The sequence below is a fragment of the Carassius gibelio genome, chromosome B9 (genome assembly GCF_023724105.1).
Source record: "Carassius gibelio isolate Cgi1373 ecotype wild population from Czech Republic chromosome B9, carGib1.2-hapl.c, whole genome shotgun sequence".
Taxonomy (NCBI): domain Eukaryota; kingdom Metazoa; phylum Chordata; class Actinopteri; order Cypriniformes; family Cyprinidae; genus Carassius; species Carassius gibelio.
The window spans coordinates 26420759-26445044 of record NC_068404.1 but is presented as its reverse complement, the minus strand read 5'-3'; the positions used below and the strand labels follow the sequence as shown (position 1 = coordinate 26445044).

Sequence of the window (24286 nt, the reverse complement as noted above, 5' to 3'; positions counted from 1 at the left end):
TTCTCTTTTTTTACACAAGCTCAAGATATTTTTGTATTTTATTCTACATCAAATGCATCAGTAAAACCCCCTTCAATAAGTTGTTCATATGTGAAGATTATCCTAAAGAACAAAATGCGTCAGAATAATAAGCTTTTGATGGCCAAAAAGCTTATTTTCTGCAATAGTTCAAAAGCCAATGGAAAGAGTTTTTGGTTTACAAAAATACATCATCATCATACATTGCAGCACCCCTTTACTTCTCACCCAAACATGGATGTTGTAATTTCTGCCCATCAGAGGGAGCCAAATCATCATGGAAATAAGCCTCTACAATAATGTGTTGTTCTAATTCAGTGATTCTCAAATCTGGTCCACAAGATCCGCTTTCCTGCAGGGTTTAGCTCTAACCCTAATCAAACACAAACCATTGTCTTCAAGGTTATTAGAAAACCAGCTAGGTGAGTTTGACCAGGGTTGGAGCTAAACACCCTCCAGGGCAAAATTTGAGGAAACCTGTTCTAGTTCAAGCAAGCAAGGAAAGGTGCACTAAATGTCAAGCAGTTCTCATACACTGATGTCCATCGTGTAGCTCACAGGAAGCTTGAAGGAGCTTCTGAGGTCAAAGAAGAAGACCTACTAGATCTGGAGACCGAGAACCGCTCCATAACTCCTTTCTTATGGAGCAGCTGCAGAAATCTTCTTCTGAACTTCTCTCCCACAAAGGCGTACAACACCGGGTTCACGCAGCAGTGCAAAAGGCCAAGGTTTTGAGTTGAATACATGGCGATGTCCACCACCATCCGCGTGAAACAGTTGAACTGAACCACTTTAGCTCTCAGGAGGGTGTCAGCCATCGTGGAAACATGGAAGGGGGTCCAGCACAGAAGAAAGGCCACAACCACAGCTATGATGACCCTCATGGCTCTCTGTTTCTGGAAACCGCGCGTACGCAAGAGTCGCTCCATTGTGATGCAGTAGCAGATCAACATGACCACCAAAGGGAAGAGGAACCCGAGCAGATGCCTCACGATACGCGTGGCCAGTCGCCATTCGTCGGCTTGATTCGTCTCAAAGCGTTCAGCACACACGGTCTGGTTGGAAACTGGCTCATGAAATGCCTCGTTGTAGAATGATGGCAAGGAGAGCACCAGGCCCAGGAGCCACACCAATGTGCAGGCGACTCCACTGCACAGCCTTCTCTGAATCTTTCGGGACTCCATAGCTCTGACAATAACCATGTAGCGATCCATGCTGATGCACACCAGGAACAAAATGCTGGTGTAGAAGTTCACTTCCTTCACCAGGCAAACCAGTTTGCATCCAATATTGCCAAACACCCAACCGTGGATCACGGAAACCGCCGAAAATGGCAGAATCAGAGCCAGTAACGTGTCGGCCAGCATCAGGTTGAACAAGTAGACGTCCGAGGGGGAAAGCCTTTTTTTGTTGGAGGTGATGACCCAGCCTACGATCAGATTCCCAGGAACAGCTATCACGAAGATGAGCACATAGAAGACGCAGAATGCGATGTTGATGCCATCCACTATAGTGATGGGGGAGCAAAGCATCGTCTTCTCATTCACAAAAAGATCAGTTGCGTTCTGGACATCTGTGTAGTTATAATCCTCATCAATGTAACTGTCGAAGTTATTAACTTTATAAAATCTATTCGGATCTGTTAGAAAACGACAAATAGAAATTATTAAAGCAATGTGTGTTAAAATAGAGACATCTACTAATAACAATTTCACTACTTTTTGGCAAGTAGTGTAGAGTAGTTTAACTATAGGATGTTTAGGGTTGAGAAGTTTACAGTATACAAATACAATTGTTATCCAATAAAAACCAACAGACAAAAAACTAGTGCTGTCAAACGATTAATTGTGATTAATTGCTGTGGCGAGTGGGGCGGGGCCGAGAGGCGTGGGAACGAGGAGTGAGGCCAGGTGTAGTGATTGGAGATGAGCTACACCTGCGCCCCACCGCCAGTATCGAGTCCCACGTAGGAGATGGAAGGATATAAAACTGGAGTGACGACCGTGAAGGACGAGAGAGGACCAGGCCTGGGACATTAGTTTATGTTTGGCTTTTATTTGTGCGCCAGTCGCCGTGAGGGGCTGACGCGCTGTTTTGTGTTTATTTTTGAATTATTAAAGTATTTTGATTGTGCGCCGGTTCCCGCCTCCTTCTTCCCGATGAATAGGAAGTCTTTATCGTTACAATTGCATCCAAAATAAAAGTTTTTATTGCATAATATATGCGTGTGTTCGGTGTATATTTATTATGTGTATATAAATACACTCACGTGCATTTGTTATTAATTAAATATATTTATTATTTAAATTATATCAATATCAAGTATATTAAAAATATATACTATTCTGCTTTTTATCAGATACAATTCATAAAAATAAGTTGTTCTTTTTTATTTACTTTAAACAAGAAAAAAGGCAGAAAAGCACCGTTTGTTATTTAGTATAAATTAAATTAAATATAATTGTATTAATTCGTATTACTATAAACAATTTAAAAAGAAAAAAGGCACAAGAAAAGGACTGCCCATATGACAATAAAAATAAATAAATGAATAAAATTAATGCGGACATGCTACTTTTTTTTATCAGTTTGTTTCTAGAATTAATTAAATTAAATTAAAAGTTTCTTATTTCTTATAACTACAAAAAAAAAAAAAAGGAAAAAGAAAAAAGGTTCAAGACAAACAAACAAATAAATAAATATGAATGTATCATTTTCTATTTTAACTGTGATTTTTGTTACATTTACCAAATGGGTATAGTTGACATTTTTAAAAAAGTTTTTCCGTAGTATAAAACATCTTTAACTATTTTAATATTAAAACAATTAAAAAAATACTTTAAATTTAGCTTTATACTGCATGCCTTAAAATTATTAAATTATTAAATAAAATTAATTTATTTAATTATTTAATTATTTGATTATTTAAATTATTATACTGCATGTCATTATTATTATCTCATATTAAACATATGGACTAAATGGACTAAATGAAACAATGACGACAAAGAGTGATTAAATATTGTTTGGGAAAAGTTTAAAAGAGTTGGTGATTAGTCACAGCACCTATAGTCTCATATACATTCATACATTTTTAACTGTTAATTATCATAAACCTTTTGATAATCAGATTTCAAATGATTTCCTTCTAATTAAATTATCAAATTAGGGTAATGGACCTACCAGTCATCGTAACGTCTTTTCTTGAACGGTTCTGTACGTGAGAATAATCCAGAAGATGAAATGTCAGAGTTGTGAGGGGAAGGCTTCTTTATACCGTTTGAAGGGATGTTGTTATATCCTGTTTGCCTAAGTCTTAAAGGTTACTTCAAGTGTACAAACTCAGCTAAGATGCTCCATTTATTTCTCCAAAACATGTTCAAACTTCGTATCTGGAATTCACATTTTTCCCTTAAACAGGAAACAAGCTGAGACGTTTCTAATATCTGAATGAAAAGCAGAAGGTTAGAGATGTTTGCTGGGAAATTTGAAACATCCTAATGGTCACAAGATCGTCACTCGTGTTCAGTCTAAACAAAAACATGATTAAAACTAAAAGTGAAACTAAGAAAATATTTATGATATGAAGCCATGAGGCTACCCAGTTCATAACCAAATATATTTGGGTGTGAATACTTTTGGCTCATTTGGTGAGAATTTTATTTAGATTTAAATGACAATATTAAAAATGTGAAAGAGTACATTTTTGAATTTTAAATCAATGACCAGAATGTTTTTTGATAAAGAGATTAGAATTTAGGAGAAAAGGCATGACGTTTATAGTTATCTCAGACAAAATAACTATAAACTTTTAAGTAGAAAACCTGACATGTGTAATATGGAAGTGATTTTTCAACATCGGAGGAAAGATGGTCACGTGTGAAGAGATGTGAGGCCACAAATCATCATTTACCCACAATTGCCCAGGAAATTGAGCAACTCTGTCCCACTAGGTTTGTCCTGAAGATGCTGTAAACAAGTGTGTTTCTCACATGAGAAGCAGCCAGTTTCATTTCATAAGCTTCTTTTAAATGCAGGTGTTATTTGGGGAAAAAAAAAGATTAGCAAGCATAAAAAAAGATAAAACAATAATGTGGTGCATGGGATAATGGCATATTTTATCGAATATAAATCATACCAATTCATTATTTACAATTTATTAAAGGGAAAGTCCACCAAAAATGAAAAAATGGATCATTATTTATTCACTATTCCAAACCTGTTTGACTTTCTTTTTCTAGCAGAACAAAAAGACATTTTAAAGAATGTTGACAAACACAGACTTCTATTATATTTTTCATACATATGTTAATTGACTTATCATACATAAGTCAATGGACACCAAAACAGTTTGGTGACATTCTTCAAAATATCTTCTTTTATGTTTCACAGAACAAAGAAAGTCATACAAGTTTGGAATACTTGAGGGTGAGTGCTTTGTGAGTGCCTCAGTACTGTTTATTTGGTGAGTAAATAATGACAGAGCTGTCATTTTTGAGTGGACTATCGCCTTTAACAATTATTATTAAAATAATAATTATCATATTCATGAGAATTTATGTGAATGCATGAATATGGTCATAGCTAAATTTGAAGTCTGTGTTAATAATGCAAATACATACAGTAGTTTTCAGATCAGTTCTATAGCCATTATTCTATTCAGGCAATTTCTATAGGGAACTGTGAAGCAAATAAAATTAATTTTGACTTTGGTGATCTCATCATTCAGGTCCTGCGAGTGGACGAAAGCCGAAAAACCAAAAACCGAGTGGAGAAAGTGGAGAAGCATTGCCGAAAAATTAGAAACCTGGAATACCAGAAGAATATGAACTTCAAATTGAGAACTGTAATAAAGTTGATGAGGAAACAGGAAACTTTGAATAAAAGAATAATGAGGCTGATAAAAGAGATGGCTGACTAGGATTAGTCTGGAGCTGATCGTTAAAAATGAAAGCTCCAGTCAAAAGAAGATAAGAGGTTCAAGGTATTTTTTTGAGCACACCTATTGTACCCCATGTCTATAGGTGTTGTGGTTTGAAGTTGCTATGTGCTTTGCTTATGCAGCAGATAGAAAAGGTAAGAGATGCATTTTGTAACGAACTTGCAGAATGGAACATTTACCTAGCTGTGCAGCTTTTGCTATCCTAACATGCAGGTGTGACCTGTGAGGTTAACACAGGGCATGCTTGCAGTTATACTTGAAAGGTGCTATAGATGGTTTTTGTATGACCAGTTATGTGTGGCTGACCACCCCGGCAATGATCTTTTGACACTCTTTCTAGACTGTGATAAAGGTCATGTATGATGTGTGTGTATGAATACATGTGATGCAGGGGGTTTAATGAGTACTTTCATATTTCTATTGCTCATGAGTTATTGTCTATTAATAAATCAAAGCCATAACAAATTGTGAACATAGAGTCAATGAGTAATTTATTTATGAGTAACATATTCTTTTGGAACTGAATAGTCCTACTAAGCATCAAGAGGCTCGACTCGGCTGAGCAGGTGTGGTGTCGGGGAGGAATCAAAGTTTTTTGGTCACATATCCAAGTTTTAGAAGTAAGAGCAAATGGTTTATATCTGCTAATGAGAATGAGTATTGTGCATTAGATAATATATGGAATTCCCTCGACTAATTAAACACAACGGTTTGTAAAATCTAAAACAGCATGAATCTGTTCCGCCCTCCTTTCTGCTGTGCTGAGGACAGGAAAAAACATGTTTCTGTGTGAAGAATAAAAAGGAAAGGAATGCAAGAGGAGATATAAAGTGGTTGTGTTACAAAAGAATTCCATATAAATTCAGCATTCATATTAAAAATGTAAACACAAGATAAGGGAAGAACGGGAAGAAAATCCCAAATGAGGTCTTTTAAATGTCTGAAAAATCAGAATATTGCCAGCAATCAAACATAAGCGATTCAATATGAACTTGAACATTTCTCATCCAGTTCTTCCAAGTCCATTTTATGTATTTTATGGTGAAAGATCAAGAATATTTTTAAATGATAAATGTCCAGTATGTACATATAGAAATATTCGACCCCCCATTCCATTCCAAGTACGAAAATTTTACAGACAGAGCATAGAAAAGTGTCCTTCTCAGTTTACAGTGTGTTTAAATGACAGCGGTTTTCCACTGTGCCAATAAAAAGAAAGAGGTGAAAATTCTTGTCAACAAACTCAGGTTGTTATCAGTTTCATCACAGATCCACAGAAGCTGATGCATGCTTATGCACTTCAATAAGAATAAAGATGACATCCAATGCCAATGAGCCAAATTAAAAATACTGAATTGCTGTATTCGCTGGATATGTTTTTTTTTTTTTTTTGGTGAATAATTTTTTGTTAGTTATTTTCCTTGTAAGGACACAAAACAAGCACGCACACGTTGGGTTTCTGTCAGAAATTACCTGAGTTTTTAAATATGTCATGATGGCCCAAGTCAGGAAAACTGTCATACTAACACACTGCCTTAACTTGCTTAAAATATCTGAAACATGACAAGATGAATCTCATAGGTTTATCAAGCTCACTCAAATTTAAGGTAAATTTAGTTACTATGATAAGGATGTTTATACAGAAAGATTTACATATACCTACAGGTGCTTCTTGATAATTTGTATGTTGTGGAAAAGTTATTCAACTTAAATGGAACGCACATAGATTGAATTAGTTTGTCTTTGGTTCTTTTAATTGTGATGATTTTGGCTCACATTTAACAAAAACCCACCAATTCACTCTTCATCTCAACAAATTAGAATATGGTGTAGAAGAAGAACTGCATGGACTGTTACCCAGTGGTCCAAAGTCCTCTTTTCAGATAAGAGCAAGTTTTGTATTTCATTTGAAAAACCAAGGTCCTGGAGGAAGGGTGGAGAAGCTCATAGCCCAATTTGCTTGAAGTCCAGTGTTAAGTTTCCACAGTCTGTGATGATTTGGGGTGCAATTTCATCTTCTGGTGTTGGTCCATTGTGTTTTTTTGAAAACCAAAGTCACTGCATTTGTTTACCAAGTAATCTTGGAGCACCGCTGACCAGCTTATTGAAGATCCTGATTTCATTTTCCAGCAGGATTTGGCACCTGCACACACTGCCAAAAGCACCAATAGTTGGTTAAATGACCATGGTGATGGTGTGCTTGACTGGCCAGAAAACTCACCAGACCTGAACCCCATAGAGAATCTATGGGCTGTTGTCAAGGCAAGGCAAGGCAAGGCAAGTTTTTATATAGCACATTTCGGACACAATGGTAATTCAAAGTGCTTTACATAAAAGAAAGTAAAATAATCATGAAGATAAAAATAAACAAGCAATTTTTAAACTTTTAAAATGATTAAAACATTTAAAAACCGTTAGAAAAAAATATTTTACATTTAAAAAAAAAATAATAGTAATACAAAAAAAAAAACAGTGAAAATATAGTGCAATCTGTTCGGACATTGCACAGTGCTCATTCAATAAATGCACAGCTAAAAAGAGGAAAATGAGAAACAAGAGACCAAACAATGCAGATGAGCTGAAGGCCACTTTCAAAGAAACCTGGGCTTCCAGACCACCTCAGCAGTGCCACAAACTGATCACCTCCATGCCATGCCAAACTGAGGCAGTAATTAAAGCAAAAGGAGCCCCTACCAAGTATTGAGTACAATACTGAACTGATACTGATAAATGAACATACTTTCCAAAAGGCCAACAATTCACAATATTATTATTGGTCTTATGAAGTATTCTAATTTGTTGAGATAGTGAATTGGTGGGTTTTTGTTAAATGTGAGCCAAAATCATCACAATTAAAAGAACTCAAAACTACTTCAGTCTGTGTGCACTGAATTTATTTAATACATGAGTTTCACAATTTGAGTTGAATTACTAAAATAAATTAACTTTTCCAGAAGGACATGTATATACATCTTAAAGGTATAAGAACTGGGCTAAAGTGGGATTGGATTTTATGATCTCCTCATATGACTTATAACAACAAACCACCACAACACAACACAAGCCGTTTGTCTGCATTAAAAGTTTGGTGGAACAATATATATACTGTAGTGTCATAAAGCTTTATATATACTGTAGTGTCATAAAGCGACATATAGTAAAAAACAAAAACAAACAAAAAAAAAAAAACACTAGACTGCTGCAATATATATATATATATATATATATATATATATATATATATATATATATATATATATATATATATATATATATATATATATATATATATATATATACAGTCTAGTGGTTTTTTTTTACGATATGTCGCTTTATGACACTACAGTATAAGTAGGCTATTTTCAGTGACTTCCAAATCTCAGAGAGAAAGAATATAGCGTAGAAAGCCCTCTTTTAAAGTGGAGTGTTTGTAAAGCTCCTTATTTAGTAATCACGAATAACTGGAACATCGTGGGACGGCTTTGACGTAACGTACATTTGAAGAACAAATAAATATTTGTTTTAATAATTATATTGAAATACTATTTTGAAATGGGAAATACCACTATAAATAAAACATAAACAGAACAATCCCTGTAAAGTAACGTTATTTTATTTAAATAACTAACGTTGCTACAAACGAACAGGCAGTGACGCGGCCAGCCCGCGCGGGTCTTTCGAGTCAATGCGGAAGCGGCCAGAGGTGTAGGAGCACAGGAAACCCAAAACGATTGTTGTAGGACTGTAGCAAACCAATATTTAAACGTATTTTTTTTAAATCCCAATCAGCCACTAAACATTTATTTAAATCATCATGATTTTGTTGGAAATCAACAATCGGATCATAGAGGAGACTCTCACTCTGAAATTCGAAAGCGCGAGCAACGGGTAAGAGGAAGATCACACAACCCGGATCAAACATCGCTCATCTAACACATGCATGCTTTAACACCAGCTAAATTTTATATGCATGCTTTAACACGAGCCATATTTTATATGCATAGATCAGATCAGATGATAATGCGCGCTTTGGTGTTGGATTGATGTTGTTCTGTCAGATAATGTGTTGATTGTCGAGAACCGAAGCATCCTGTTTGGGGTGTGTCCAGCAAGGATAGGACACGTAAAAAAAAACTTTTATGTGCCAGTGTGACATCAACGTGTTAAGTGATTACTAAAACAGGCATTTCGAGTGATTCTGAACATTGTTAGTTACACGTCGCTTTCGGCTGAGCTGATTTCTAGAAATGTTTCGTCCCAGTAAAGATTGCAGATACTTCCTGTTCATGCCTCCGCGCGAGTGCATGTCTCTGCAGGAACAAGCAAACATCAGCGATTCTTCTAGCCCCGTCTATGCACGATGAAGTAACCGATTCCCCAGGAAATTCTTTCTTCTCCAGTATCTTACGTGACTTAGCGCGCGCTCTACGCTTCTGCTGTCACTCATCATAAGTGTATATGAATTAGTTTTCACGCCGTTTACTTTTTAGTTATTTAATTTCAGTGCAAATGCAACGTCATGAAGTGGCTTTGTTATTGCATTTGAATGAAATGTTTAACATTTCACAAAAGTATTACATTCTGTCATTGTTCACAATGACAAAAATAGTAGTGCACTACTGATTACTTTGCATAGAATACATTGTTTAACAAAACTATTGCACACTCATCCAACTGTATTTATTAAGTTGCTTGCTGCTGTTCATAATGTACAAATAATCCCTACATTGCATTATAAAGTATATCCTCTGATCTGTATTTATAGCAACTCCACTGTACATTCTGTAAACCATAGCTTGACTTATTCTGCACTTATATTTATATATAAAACACGATATTCTTGCACTTCTGGTTGGATGCTAACTGCATTTCATTAGCTCTGTACTTGTACTCTGCAACACTTAATTCTGATTGGTCAGTCACAGCATTCGGGTAAAATATGTCGGTATGATGAAGCCATGAAGAAGCTGTATAAATGGGATTTTCTATTGTGTACGCTATTACAATTATTTCAGCAATGACTATTTCATTATTAATTTGGCAAGTAGGCATGCAAAAGTGGAAAATGTCATTATTGCTAAATAAACCACTTCTGCTTGACTACCTTGTATGACTGTCTATTAGCCCTTTACTTGTTTCTATTTGTTTCATTAGAAAAATGTTCTCTGGATAGCAGAGTATATAATCTCACAAAACAATTTTTTCTTTTTTGTTTTGTTTAGGAACAAGCCTGAAGCAGTAGAAGTTACGATTGCAGGTAATGTCGAAATATGAAAGACCTCAGCAGTGGAAGTGTCAGTGTTTCTGTTGACCAAATGTTTGGTTCATAAAATTATTTATCACTATACACATGCGTGATAATGATGTTACAATAACAGTAGTGAATGACATGGGATCTCCCTCTATGTTTTTGCGACAGACTTTGATGGTGTGCTTTACCACATCTCCAACCCCAATGGAGACAAAACTAAAGTAATGGTCAGCATCAATCTCAAGTTCTTCAAGGAGCTTCAGGAGCACGGCGCCGATGAGGTACGAGAAATAATAAAGAATCCGGGTTGCATTTGACAAAATAAAAAAATTGCAAAAAAAAAAATTATAAGAAATATGCATTACAATCCAAACATGTAGGTTTAGTAAGATCTGAAATAAAAAGATTTTTATTTCCGTTCACTAAGGCTACACTTATTTGATAAAAGAAACAGTAATATATGTGATATGTGAATTTGATGCTTCCTTACTACACAAAAGTATTCATTTCTTTAAAAAAAAGAACCCCAGAGTTTTAAACGTTAGTGTGTTATTAAAACATTTGAGAGAAGAGAACACCTTATTGTGAGGTTTTCTGCCGTATGCTGTCCATTTAGAGAAGATGCATACTTACTGAGCAATTGAACTTGTAGGTTGCAAGATTGCAGCTGGTTATTGTGATGTTCATAGTGTATAAATTGTAATTCTCGCCTGTTTCGAAAATGCAGATTGATTTCCTGTGGACACTTATGCAATGTGAAGTTGCAGACGGGAATCTTTATTTCACACTTTGTTTTGGGTCATTCTTTCATCCTCCTCTAGTCTTATGATTTGACACGATTCAGTCCAGGGCAATCACATTTGAATAACCATTTAAGGGTCTAAATGACATGTGAAACAGGAAGTGCCTGCATCTCACTTTGGATAGAGGAAGTCACATATTTTAAATAAAGAAACATGGGTTCATTGTCTAGTAAACTTAGCCAGTGTTCCGTTAATTTAGTGATGAGCTGTTGTTTTACATTTTAACTAGATTGACAAACACAGGCAGAGCTGGGTCTGCAGGATTTTGATCGGTGCATTGAGAACATGAATGAATAGTTTTTACGGCAGGATTTTCATGGGTCTAGAGGGTCCACGGAGTTGAGGTCGATGCCAATTTTCCCTGCCAATGCAAATAAATATTCAAAGTATGTTCCAGTCTCATTCAGGACTGCCAATGTAAATAAAAGGAATGCAAATCAGAGGAACGTCCTGCAGAAATGGCCCTCAGCTTCCTGTCTGCTCGTGTGATTCACACAGATACAATCTCTTTTAGACAAAAATGAATTCAAATGCCTTTGTTTTTTTTCTGGGAGCTGTTTTACCTGTTGAATCCTGTTTCTGTTCTATGACATCCGGGATAAAATAGGTGACACAACACAAAACACAGGTGGCTCAAGGCCTGGTAAAAATGCTAGGAATGAAACAAGCCAGTGCTTGTCGTTTTATCCATGGATAGTTGTCATGAAGTAGTTTTTTGGAAGTTCATGTGTCATGCTGTACTCTTTGGGTGGGAATGGCTCGGCATCTCACACTTCGTTACACTTATGATTCAGACCACTGCAATGTGATAACAAGATGATTATCTTGATGCCTTTTTTCTCTGCAGGATTTCTCTTTTTCCCCCTAATGTGTGACTTCTTGGTGCTTTCAAAGCAAAGAATTTATTATGGATCATAACAGAACTACTTCCAGTATCTTTTCTTATTAAAATAAAGTGTAAGAGATTGTATTTGTTGTGTTTCAGTTGCTGAAGCGTGTTTATGGAGATTTACTTGTAGCACCAGAAAATGGTAAGCCAAGCGGTTGCTGTTTTCATTCCTGTTCTTACTGCAAGAATTTAGGGTTGACGGTTTGTTGTTGTTCCTCTCTGAAGGGTACAATATTTCGCTTCTCTTTGACCTGGAGGCTCTTCCACCCAACAAAGAGGAGATGATCCACCAGGCAGGCATCCTCAAGAGAAACTGCTTCGCTTCTGTCTTCGAGAAGTACTTCAAGTTCCAGGAGGAGGGTCGTGAGGGAGAAAAAAGGGCTGTTGTCCATTACAGGGATGACGAGTCTATGTAAGCTTTCTGAACTTTCTACAGGACATTAGGACTGCAAGTCAATTAATCTAGTGATTATTTAAATGATTAATCTCAATCTCAATTCATTTTATTGACAACAGTGTGTAAATTCGGGGCTTTAAGGGAAATGTGTATGCAATATGTTTTGTGCAAAACCATTTAAAATCGCTACAATATAACTAGCATAATATATAATTAGCTCATAATCTGGAATCTAATTAGCAGTAAATATAGTATTACATTATTAAAAATCTTGACCGTTTGAAAGCAGCAGAATAGGTTAAATCAAATTACAACAAATACATTTTGTTTAAAATATATATTTTCTGTGGAAACTGGTAAAATCTTTTAAAGTAAAACAATTTATTTTACAAATGATTAATTCTGCTCAACTTAAAATGTATTTGAACGCATCTTGGGAGTTTAATGTATTATAAGTCTGATTAGATTAATTGTTATTGGGAAAACAAGACGGATATATCTTCTTGGTATCTTCTTACATGCATCTAATATTATTTCAATATTTTTTAGATCTGTTTTGTATCTGCTGCACAAAGTTTGTGATCTGTGTTTATGTCTCTTCTCGTCGGTTTCAGGTATATCGAGGCTAAGAAAGACAGAGTCACTGTTGTGTTCAGCACAGTGTTCAAGGATGACGATGATGTCATCATCGGGAAAGTGTTCATGCAGGTTCGCTCATTTGATTCTGTTCTCAGGTTCAATCTTAACCATTTCATGACACCTGTGCCCTCTGGGTGTTTTGCAATCCAGCCATTTTGTGTCCTGGTTTCACATTTAAATGACAAGGTTAAACCACCATACGTCAAGCAATGCTGTCATTTCTGTATGTGCAGAAGGAAATGGCATCATTTAGACTGGCCTCAAAACTTATGAGCTCATTGTTAGAGCTTGTCACTTGTTAAGTCATTTTAAATCACTGTAACTTGTAGGGATGGAATGAAATGAAAATTCTTGGCGAAAACCATGGCCGAAACACCGAAAGAAATTATATCAATTATTAGTACCATTGCATTTATTGCTATGACCGTGTACTAACTTTACTAAAATGAAGACATTGCAATTTAATAAATTAATTTTAAAGTTTCAGAGATAATTACAATTACATAAATTATAAAAATACATAATTACAAATTATGCAAATATTTCTTAAGCACATTGCAACAATGCACAGTATAAAATAAAATTCAAACTAACAATTTATCCCACTCATGTGAATATTAAATAATAATGTACAGGCCTATTGGCCTGCAGAAAGGTTTTAAAATGAACTGTTCTCTCATAAAAACAAAGTGCATTTAGGTGAAGTGCATTTGAAATTGTTCTCTGTAGGACTAGAAAGTGCATTACTTCTCCAGTATAGGCAAGAGGGTCATCACTTCTGGGGATGGGGACTTCAGACAGATAACCATCTAGCTGTTGAGCAGTTGAGCTTGTCATCTGCCTGACACTTGAGAAATACTTGAGAGAGTGTATTTAAATAGGACCAGGGCATAAATAAACATTTTTATCAAATTCAAGCAGAAATCTAGCAGAAATATGGCTACAATCTGATATTATGTATGTATATATGTGTGTGTCTGTGTGTGTGTGTATAAAATGTCACATATATAGTAGCCTAAGAACAAAATAGCAGTAGAATAAATAGAATAAAAACAAAGTTCTAATATTTTATGTAGTGTCAGATTTACGAGAAATAAGTTGCAATTACCTTTTTATTTATTTTGTTTTATTCTATGGCAAATATGGGCTTCCACAGTTTTGTATTTTAGTATATTTGATGATGTTTGATGTTTTTATAATCCAGTGAATGAAATGCTTTACAAATACAGGGCACTTCTAGTCTAATTTGACTACTTTCACCAAATCACTCCGTGAAACAGCTGGTGTGTTCATTATGATGACCGGGCGATCTGATGGCTGTGTTTCTCTGTGTTCAGGAGTTTAAGGAGGGCAGGAGGGCCAGTCACACGGCTCCTCAGGTGCTGTTCAGTCACAGAGAACCTCCTCTGGAGCTGAAAGACACTGACGCCACAGTGGGAGACAACATCGGCTATATCACTTTTGGTTTGTATCATGAGGTCACATACACACAAACATTAATTTAGCGTCTTTACTTGAAAATGGCACTTGGCAAGTTTTAATTTCAGACCTTGGTTGAACACTATTATTAACCACAGCTGCTAGTTGGAACAAAGTTAAATATAGTCTCTCATCGTGTTCACTTGGTAAATGGTAATTTGGACATTATGAGGCCAGAACAAAGTGCTGTTGCTTACCTGTGACAGGTGCACTTTTTATTTGCATTCGGATCAAGGGAGCAAACGCCCAGCTTCTCTTCATGGCAGTTACACAATCCTCTTAATGGATTAAAAAAGTGCCACTCCTTTTCATCAAAGCAAACATTTACCAGCGCTACTCCAATGCAAACATACAATGTTTACTCAGTGCTTGTTTAGTTCTCTTTTATTTTTTTATTTTAATTCTGGTACCCTGCACCAAGAAATGCAGAGCAGCAGTAACTAAAATACTCATCTTTGTTAAAGGTTACCTTATTGAATGTATTTAGTTAATAAAATGTATCTTATACCTTTAGCATTACACATAGTATTTTGGTTTAAATTTCATCGATTTATATAATAACCACGTATAAATAGTTACTGAACTATGAAATGGCTTTACTTGAAGTTTAAATCAGTCTTTTTGCATATTTTCCAGTTTAAAGGCACAGTATGTACGGTCTCGCCACTAGAGGGCGTGTATTCAAAACAAACAAAGAAACAAAGGCGTAGCTTGATGACGCTGTGACTGAGTGTGAAATCATGGGATTTTGTCGTCTTCAACCCCACAGCCGATGCAATCCGACGGGATTCAGGCAGAAAACATGTTCACGGATGAGCTAATGTATTAAAGATTTATTAATGTCGTAGTATGAAGCAGGGTAAGGCTGAAAGCCATCGAGATGAAACGATGCCACTGAACGAGCATGACACGCGGCTTGAAAGCAGCGGAGCTTTTATTATGCCACAGTCAACTGCTTCTACTCCTTTGCGTTTGTGGGATAAAGCAGTGCTTTTTATCATACTAGATACATTCAGAGTTCTGTTATAATGCTACTCTGTGGTCGTCAACTGTGTAATAAAACGCACAACATAATAATGCGTCTTTTTTGGGGGGAAATAAATTAATACTTTTATTAATCAAAAATGTGTTAAATTGATAAAAAGTGATGGTAAAGACTTACATTGTAAGAAAATATTTCTATTTTGAATTTAAAAAAAAGTATTTTTAACTTTAACCCCCCCCCCCCCCCCAAAATAAATAAATAAATAAAATAAAATAACATATCAAAGTTTCCAAAAAATATTAAGCAGCACAACTGTTTCCAACCCTGATAACAAATCAACATATTACAATAATTTCTGAAGGATCATGTGACACTGAAGACTGGAGTAATGATGCTGAAAATACAGCTTTGCATCGCAGAAATAAATTAAAATGTAAAGTATATTAATATAGAAAAGCATTACTTTAAATTATAATAATATTTCACAATATTATGTTTTTCTGTATTTTTGATTAAATAGATACAGCCTTGATGAGCATTAAAAAAAAACACCAAAAGTCTTCCAATCTTCAAGTCCAAGTCTTCCGATTCCAATCTTTACGTATAGCTTACCCAAACATGTCACAGCTGCAGTGAATGTCATATTATATTTAAAAATAAAAATACTGATATCATTTCTCCACAGTGCTGTTTCCTCGACACACCAACGCCAACACCAGAGACAACACCATTAACCTCATCCACACCTTCCGGGACTATCTGCATTACCACATAAAGTGCTCCAAGGTGAGACCCTCCTCAGATACGACTCTTTGTGTTTATGAAGGGTCGAACACAACCCTTCAGTTTGCAATGTGGAATTGTAATTGCTTTGTAATTTGTTTCCCAGTTTACAGCCATCCAGTCCTTTGTATGGCCAAAAGAATCAAATTTGTCAGCGTGAAGGGCACTGCTATGAAGTTAATGTCTAATCTTGGGAATGTAGGTTTTTTCCTCCTCTCAAAGGTGTGTTTTCTCTGGTTTTAGGCTTACATTCACACTCGTATGAGAGCCAAGACCTCGGACTTCCTCAAGGTACTCAACCGTGCTCGTCCCGATGCGGAGAAGAAAGAGATGAAAACGATGTCGTAAGTGCTGTTTCACAAACATTAGTATTTCACACTTGTATGAAACCGCACAAAGTCATCCAGGTCTTTGAAAATAAAAATCTTTTTCTCATGGGCTTTTTTCCAGTAGAAGTGGTTGATTTGTGCTGATGTTTGTGCACGTCTCTGGGTTTTGTTCAACACCAGGGGCGTGTGCTTGCAAAAGATTGATTTTTGATAGTGTGTGTTTGAAATACACTGAGGCAATGCACCATCCACTGTCTCTGAACATATCAGAGCAGATTACCATGTACTTTTCATATTACTAACTTAGCTGGTTGTTGTTTGAGCTTGTTTAAACTGAAATGTGGCCAGATGCTGCAGATACGTCTTCTCTGGAATCAAAGGCCATTTTTTTCGGAGAAGTTGCTGTCCCCATTGAAAAAGAGCACAACAGCCACCACCCACCCCCATAATGCACTGTTAAAAGAAAACATCCTATATATTTTAATATTTTGCAGTCAACCTCTAAAATTAGGCATTTAGTTCAAACTTCATATATATTTTTGTTTTCAGTCAAATTCAAAATTTCAAAGCTTGTTGAACTCTTTGAAGATTTTTTTAAATGTCTCTGGAAAACTGAGTTTAATTTAAGAAATGTTTCCACAAGCTGCTAGACACTGTTGACCTCTATAGATCATAAAATATAAACAAACAGTTCTTGGTTGTAATTTAGAAACTAGAGTTTCGAAGAGTTCACAAATACTGGAACATGAAGTGCTTCTGTGTGTCATCAGACTTTAAAGATTCCTTTAAAGTTTAGAAACTTTTCAGGAAGTTAATGCATCATGTATTATTGCAGTATTTTGAACTTACAGTGAGCAACCTTTTTCACAACCTTTATTAATATAGAGGAATATTTATTTCTACATAATGTTTTATTATTAATTCATGTTTGTTCATAATGCATTAGCTAATGTTTATTTATACAGCTTTAAATGTAAAAAAAACAACAAAATATCATTGTAGAAACAACATATGTAGAAAGAGTACAAAGGTCCCATTAGGTGACGATGCATTAACTAACATTAAGCAACAATGAACCATAAACCTGTTACAGTATTTATTAATCTTTCATTCAAACTATTCATTGTCAGTTCATGTCAGGTCAGGTTCATTAAAAATATAGTTCATCCAAAAATGACAAATTTGATGTTTATCTGCTTACCCCCAGGGCAATTTCAAGATGTAGGTGACTTTGTTTATTCAGTAGAACACAAACCAAGATTTTAAGCTCAAACTGTTGCAGTATATACAACATACAATAAAACTAAAAATAAACCTATACAAACAAAACCAAATTAAACCCTGTGGCTCATGACGATGCATGTGTAAAGACACAAAACGATCAGTCTGTGCAAGAAACTAAACAATATTTATATAGTATTTTACATCTGATTCACTGCAGTGTCCAAACTGTCCTGAGTGCATTCTCAACAGTCGACGCGTGAGGAGGCTTCTTCTTCTTCTTTCTTTACAGCAGATCGCAGACTTAAGTGCATTACCTCCTTACTCATGTTTATTTTTAGTTTTATTGTATGTTTTAGCCATGATTCCCATCAACTTACATTATAAGACTGATAGACTGCAATGGTTTGAGTTAAAAATCTTTGTTTGTTTTCTACTGAAGAATTAAAGTAACTTTTACACCCCCCCCCCCCCAATATCTAAACGATCTGAGTTACCAAGCAGTTTTATTTTCTGAACAATATAATGTTATACTGCTCAAGCCCTGCCTGCATCAACTGACCGACTGTCCCAAAGTTATTTAGTTTTAATTAATTTTTATTTATTTAGTTATTTAATTTTTCATACTGAAACTGTTGAAAATGGACAACATTGTTAATCCACATATGACAGCCTCTGAACTTGGTCAATACTAATCTTATATACAGACACTGGACTAAAAATACATTCATTAGTCATCACTCCCAAAATGAATTCAACGGGTCATCTTGTTAATGCTATAAATTAATTACTGCAATAAAAGTACAGTATCACATTAGACCACAGAAATTCCAAAATGACATTTCCCTTACATTCAACTTCCAAAAGTGCATTGATCTTTGACATGTACATTAATGTAGTTGGCTAGTGCTATTCGCTGTATTAACAAAAACATAAATGACATTAATAAAAACACTGACAAGCTACACAATATCCCGTTAATAATTGAATGTAGACGTGCGCCGATCACATCGGCCGATCGTTAATGCGCATCTCGTCAGTAAAGCCGGTTTTCTAATCAGCGGTTAATTCCATCAGGTGCGTGATTTCACATAGAGCAGCTGTTACTACACAGAGCCGTTGTTAACTAAGAAGATGCGCAAATAAACGCTGAAAATGAACATGGATTTGCGCAGCTTCTCGGTTAACAATGGTTCTGTGTAGTAACAGCTGCTCTATGTGAAATCACGCACCTGATGGAATTTTCCGTTGATTAGAGAACTGGCTTTACTGACGAGATGCGCATAACGATCGGCCAATCGTGATCGGAGCACCCCTAATTGAATGCGACTCCTCTACGATTATGAGCACGATATTGCATAGCTTGTCAATGATCTACTCTGTGTTGCCTGTCCATCTGAAAGCACATGATGGAGATTTACTATTAATCACAGAACCGTCTTTACTGATGAGATGCGCATGACAATCAAATGCGATTTATCATGCAGCCTTAAGTTTGTTTGTTGACGACAAAAAAACAAAGTAGATGAGGAAAACTAGAATGCTGGGTGTATTCAGAGCGCCGCCATTACTGTCTAGAGTGTGAGGAATGGTGCGCTGTGATCAGTTGAGAGGATATTTCGCATTCTGCAGAAGAGGGAGACTAAGCTTGTGTCATGGCTTGGAAAGAAAGGGAGAAAACATGACAGAATAACTCTGCAGATATTGCATTTTGCATAAAATTAAAAACTGACCTTTATCACGTTTTGGAACCAAACTCTTCATATATATATATATATATATATATGTGTGTGTGTGTGTGTGCACTTTTAATTTTTTTTTTTGTCATCAATTGTCTGTAGTACATTCTTGCAAAACCGATTGAATACAAACATGTATTTCACTGTTTGTCCTGTGAATATGAATGTAACCCTCACATCATCTGTCCAGGGGCAAGACCTTCTCCCGTTAAGGACATGATGTGCAATCCCGAGACCAGCAGCCGTGGACTCCATCATACACCTCTGGCCAGTGATGTTGATCCTCCACCTGTAATTTGCACCTCAACAGGGAGACGATTAAATTCCTAGCTTTGCATTTATAGGATAAATGTTATTTGTATGTCGGATAAATGGTTTTTTGATATGCTGTTATGTTTCATTGCGTAGCTCTGTTGTCTGACAGCGTTTCATTGACATTAGTCATTCAGTATTTTCCCTTTCCTCTTTCCTTTTGCCTTCTTTGTTTCGCCAAATGCATCAATTTTGGACATCATGAAATGGTCATAAATAAACCCATCTTCTATACAAGAAATTATTTGTCTGTTATTTGGGGTAAAATCACTTTATGCATGAAAAAGTTTGGGGTAAAAAAATGCAGATACAAAAGTCTCTTAAGATCACCCAGGCTGCATTTATTTAATAAAAACAAATACAAAAACAATATTGTAAAATATTAAAATTATAATTTTTATTTGAATGTATGGTAAAATGTAATGTATTATTTGATGTAAGAGGAATTTTCAGCATCGTTACTACTCCAGTCTTCAGTGTCACATGACATGTTTCTTCAGGATTATTTGATGAATAGAAAGAAATAGAAATAGAAATAGAAATCTTTTGTGTTATAATAAATGTCTTGCTGTCCATTTTTGGTCCACCCTTGCTGAATGTATTATTTTCTTTCAGAAACATTATGACTGATTCCAAACTCTTGAGTGGCAGAGAACACTGAATATGAAACTCATACTTGTTTAAACGTGGCAAAGGATATTGATAAAATAACCATAGTCATTACAAAGAAAAACTTAGCTATGAGAAGGAAAAACAAAGATGAAGAATCACTAATGTGGATTAGGATGAGGCAATAGACAGTCACTCGTTCTCCATCATCATCTTGAGAGGCGTCCTCCTCCTCATCGTGTTCAGCAGGTTACTTCTGTTTATTTCATCATCTTCCTCTACATTGGTTGTTCTGCTAACTCCTCATTTTGCGAATGCCTTTTCCACTTTTCCAGTGCTAACTACATTTGTTGTTCCCACTCCTCTTGCTCCTCTCTTGCATTTTCCATCTCTAACTCCATTGCTAACCCCATTTGTTCTGACAGCTCCTCTTGCTCATCTTTCCACTTTTCCAGTGCTAACTCCGCTTGTTGGTCCCTCTCCTCTTGCTCATCTTTCCACTTTTCCAGTGCTAACTCCGCTTGTTGGTCCCTCTCCTCTTGCTCATCTTTCCACTTTTCCAGTGCTAACTCCGCTTGTTGGTCCCTCTCCTCTTGCTCATCTTTCCACTTTTCCAGTGCCAACTCCGCTTGTTGGTCCCACTCCTCTTGCTCGTCTCTGGCTTTTTCCATCGCTAACTCCATTTGTTGTTCCCACTCCTCTTGCTCTACTTTAGCCTTCTCCAGTGCCAACTCCATGTTAAATCCTCGTTCTCGCTCTGAGAGTCCACTTCTCCACTATCCACTATCTCTTGCGTGATGATGCTTTCTTGAGACCGGCGGGATGCGGAGGAGCTGGAGACAGAAATCTGAAGGTTAGAGTCAGGTTTAGTAATTCATTAAGAATTTACACTACAGTCATCCTATCTCTCCCGGAATGTCCGGGAGTCTCCCGCATACGATAGCGGCTCCTTGAAGCTCGTGAATTAAATAATTTAGGAAGTAGGCTATAGCGTGCGAGAGAGAATCCATTTCCAGCTGGTATTAACATGTTGATCCGATAATGGTCATCCAAGTGATATAATATTTACCTGGTGTGATAATGCGTTTACATACCTTTTTTTTATCGTGCCTTATTATAATGCGTTTTCCTGTTGTTATGTGCGTTTCCTGCGACTGCTTGCAGTCAGATTTCCTTTATTTAGTGATCATAACTTTTACTTTCGATTCACAAGTAATGAAAACTCAAACGGGTGCTCGTTCTCCGGGGCCATTTCCTGGAAATAGGTTGAGTCATTCTATGAATCATGTATATTGAAGTTTGGGAAAGTAATTTTGCAAGTGAGTTTATGAAAAAAGTTCACTGTCTAACTTACATTTTTGCACAAAGTGGAGGTACTTCATGGGGAAAAGGATGCAACTAAATGTAAAAAACTGGGTCTAAGTTAAGAATCGTTTTCTGAAAAACCCCACACTGAGTGATCACTTCTCTAAAAGGAGGAAACGTTTGTGTCATTGTCTATATGTGGTGTTTATATTTTTAGGACAGGAGCTTGCTAGGACATGTTTCTCACAAGCCTATAGAGAAAGAGTTTGTGTTGTACTACAGTAGAGTGACTTGACCATGAAAAGACAAGTTTACCTGTTGAAATCCAGTATATGCTTCTTATGCATGTTTTGAGCTGAACCTTAGTTGTTCATAAGCTGGTTTTATGATGGTCCAAGTTGGTTATAAGCTGGTCCTGAGCGGTGGCAAAATCTGTTTTTTTTTTTTTTTTCATCAGGGATGTACACACTAGATTTGCATAGGCAGCAATGGGAAAATGTAATGTGCACTTTGAAATCAATGACACAAGAGATTTCAAAGTAGGATAACACACCACAAATGACAATTCTGACAGTATACAGTACATTCAAAACTTGACTTTCTTTGTTCTGTCAAACATAAATTTTGAAGTTTGAAGAATGTTGGTAACCAAACAGTTTTGTTTCCCACTGACTTCCATTATGCACAAAAATTACAATGGAAATCAAAGGGAACCACAAATGTTTGATTACCAACATCAAAAGTCTTTTTCCTCCTCAGAAGAAAGAAATACACGTTTGGAATGACATGATGGTGCAACAAACATGCATAAACATGCTTTTATATTTGTTCTGAAGTGCACAAAAAGAAAAAAAATGCTGTATGTTTTTGGAAAAAGTCTCTAATACTCACCAAGGCTGCATTTATTTAATCAAAAATACAGTAAAAATGCTAAACATAGAGAAACATTAAAAAACTGTTTATTTTAATGTATTTTATTTATTCCTTTGATACAAGGCTTAACTTTCAGCATCATTACTCCATTCTTCACTGTCGATCCTTTTCTACTATGCTGACTTGCTGCTCAAGAAACTTTTTTTTTTAAATCAGTATTAATGTTGAAAACGGTTGTGCTGCTTCATATTTTTGTGGAAATCCTTATACATTTTTGTTCATGATTCTTTGATGAATAGAAAGTTCAGAAGAACCGCATTTATTTAAAATATAAATCTTTTGTAATACTATAAATGTGTTGCTTATATTGCTTCATTCACCTTTAAAGGGGTCATATAATGCGATTAAAATTTTTCCTTTGAAGTGTTACAAGCACTTGGTGCATAAAGAAGATCTGTAAAGGTGCAAAGATTAAAGTCTCAGATCCAAAGAGATATTCTTTATAAAAGTTAAGACTTGGCGGCATGTTGTGGAGCCACTGTGTGTTTCATTGTGAAAGCAAAAATACTTTGTTTGGCCTTCCAAAAGAGGACACGACTAGAAATCAGTGGTTATTGTATTTACAACACTGTTCCTGAACAGTTCTAACCCAATTTACAGATGTGTGCAGCGCATTTTATGGAGGACTGTTTCCTGAACCTCGGATAGAAGACTACAATGCCGGCTGTTCTGACTCACAGTCTGTAAGTATGTGTTTTTATATATAAATAATTTGCCACTAATTATTCAAACGTGAGTTTTGAGCAGTAGAGTAGGCTTGTTGTTTGTTGATTCTCCAATCACAAATGCAGACATGGTTTTATGTTTAAGCGCATCACGTAAAAAGACAGTATAAGTCATTATAATCATTAATCATATCCCTACTGGATGCAACAAATGCCTCATTTATAATGGGTTTTAATGTTTTTGTCTCGTGTTCTGACAAATAATGCTACCTATCAGATTATACTACCAACACTGTATTTATCAGACTGTAAGGGTAGGTGTACATGTAAATAATGCCTCACACCTTATTTGAGGTGCTTGAGGTATTCGGCCAAACAATGCACTGGATATCTGGCCAATCATAGCACACCTTGCTTTTCAGAATGATGAGCTTTGTAAAAATCAGCACATTTAAAAACATTAAAGCAGGATTGATTCTGATTGGTTAGCAATGTTTTATTGTTCATCAGAAAAAAAAATCGTTCTGAAAGTGATACCAACGATATCGTTTTTCTGTGCCTTTATCGTTATAGTTGTGGTGTGGACCCTTGCTATTCTTTAATATTGAGAACGATTTTTAGAACTTTATCTTTATCATTATCTTTATAGTTATCTTGCTTGGTGTGAACAGGCCTTAAGCCATTTTTCAAGGAGCAGAGAGAATATTACTGTTTTTATCTATTTTCTGTTACAGGTATGATTCTGTGTGTCCATATGCACATTCGTTTACACTGTAATGACGCTTACAAAGTTTACACTGTGCCAAAAATCGGTCTGTTTTTAACTGCTGCAACAGAAGCAGATGTATTTGTCTGGGAAAATAATATTGTATATGGGGTATTTTTCTGTTTTTATTTAAGTTCCATAAGATGAGTCCGTTCTATGCACAAACTCGCAATTCAGAATTGCGTGCTATAAACTAAAAATTGTGTGTTTAAGTCATAATT

The 24286-nt window shown here is 35.8% G+C and overlaps 2 protein-coding genes across 2 annotated transcripts; one reads left to right on the top strand and one right to left on the bottom strand.

The window, feature by feature from the left end:
• LOC127964600 (C-X-C chemokine receptor type 1) lies at positions 1–3446 on the bottom strand. The gene is made up of 2 exons (XM_052564862.1): positions 3202–3446; positions 1–1657 (listed from the first exon to the last, which is right to left on the bottom strand). The coding sequence occupies exons 1-2, from the start codon at positions 3206–3208 to the stop codon at positions 573–575; spliced, it is 1092 nt and encodes a 363-aa protein (XP_052420822.1). The 5' UTR covers positions 3209–3446; the 3' UTR covers positions 1–572.
• A 5182-nt stretch (positions 3447–8628) lies between these two features.
• LOC127964604 (actin-related protein 2/3 complex subunit 2-A) lies at positions 8629–20028 on the top strand. The gene is made up of 10 exons (XM_052564865.1): positions 8629–8848; positions 10183–10217; positions 10380–10492; positions 12000–12045; positions 12129–12315; positions 12915–13008; positions 14277–14403; positions 16089–16189; positions 16430–16530; positions 19666–20028. Exons 1-10 carry the CDS (start codon positions 8775–8777, stop codon positions 19685–19687), a joined length of 900 nt encoding a protein of 299 aa, XP_052420825.1. The 5' UTR covers positions 8629–8774; the 3' UTR covers positions 19688–20028.
• Positions 20029–24286: the final 4258 nt, after the last annotated feature.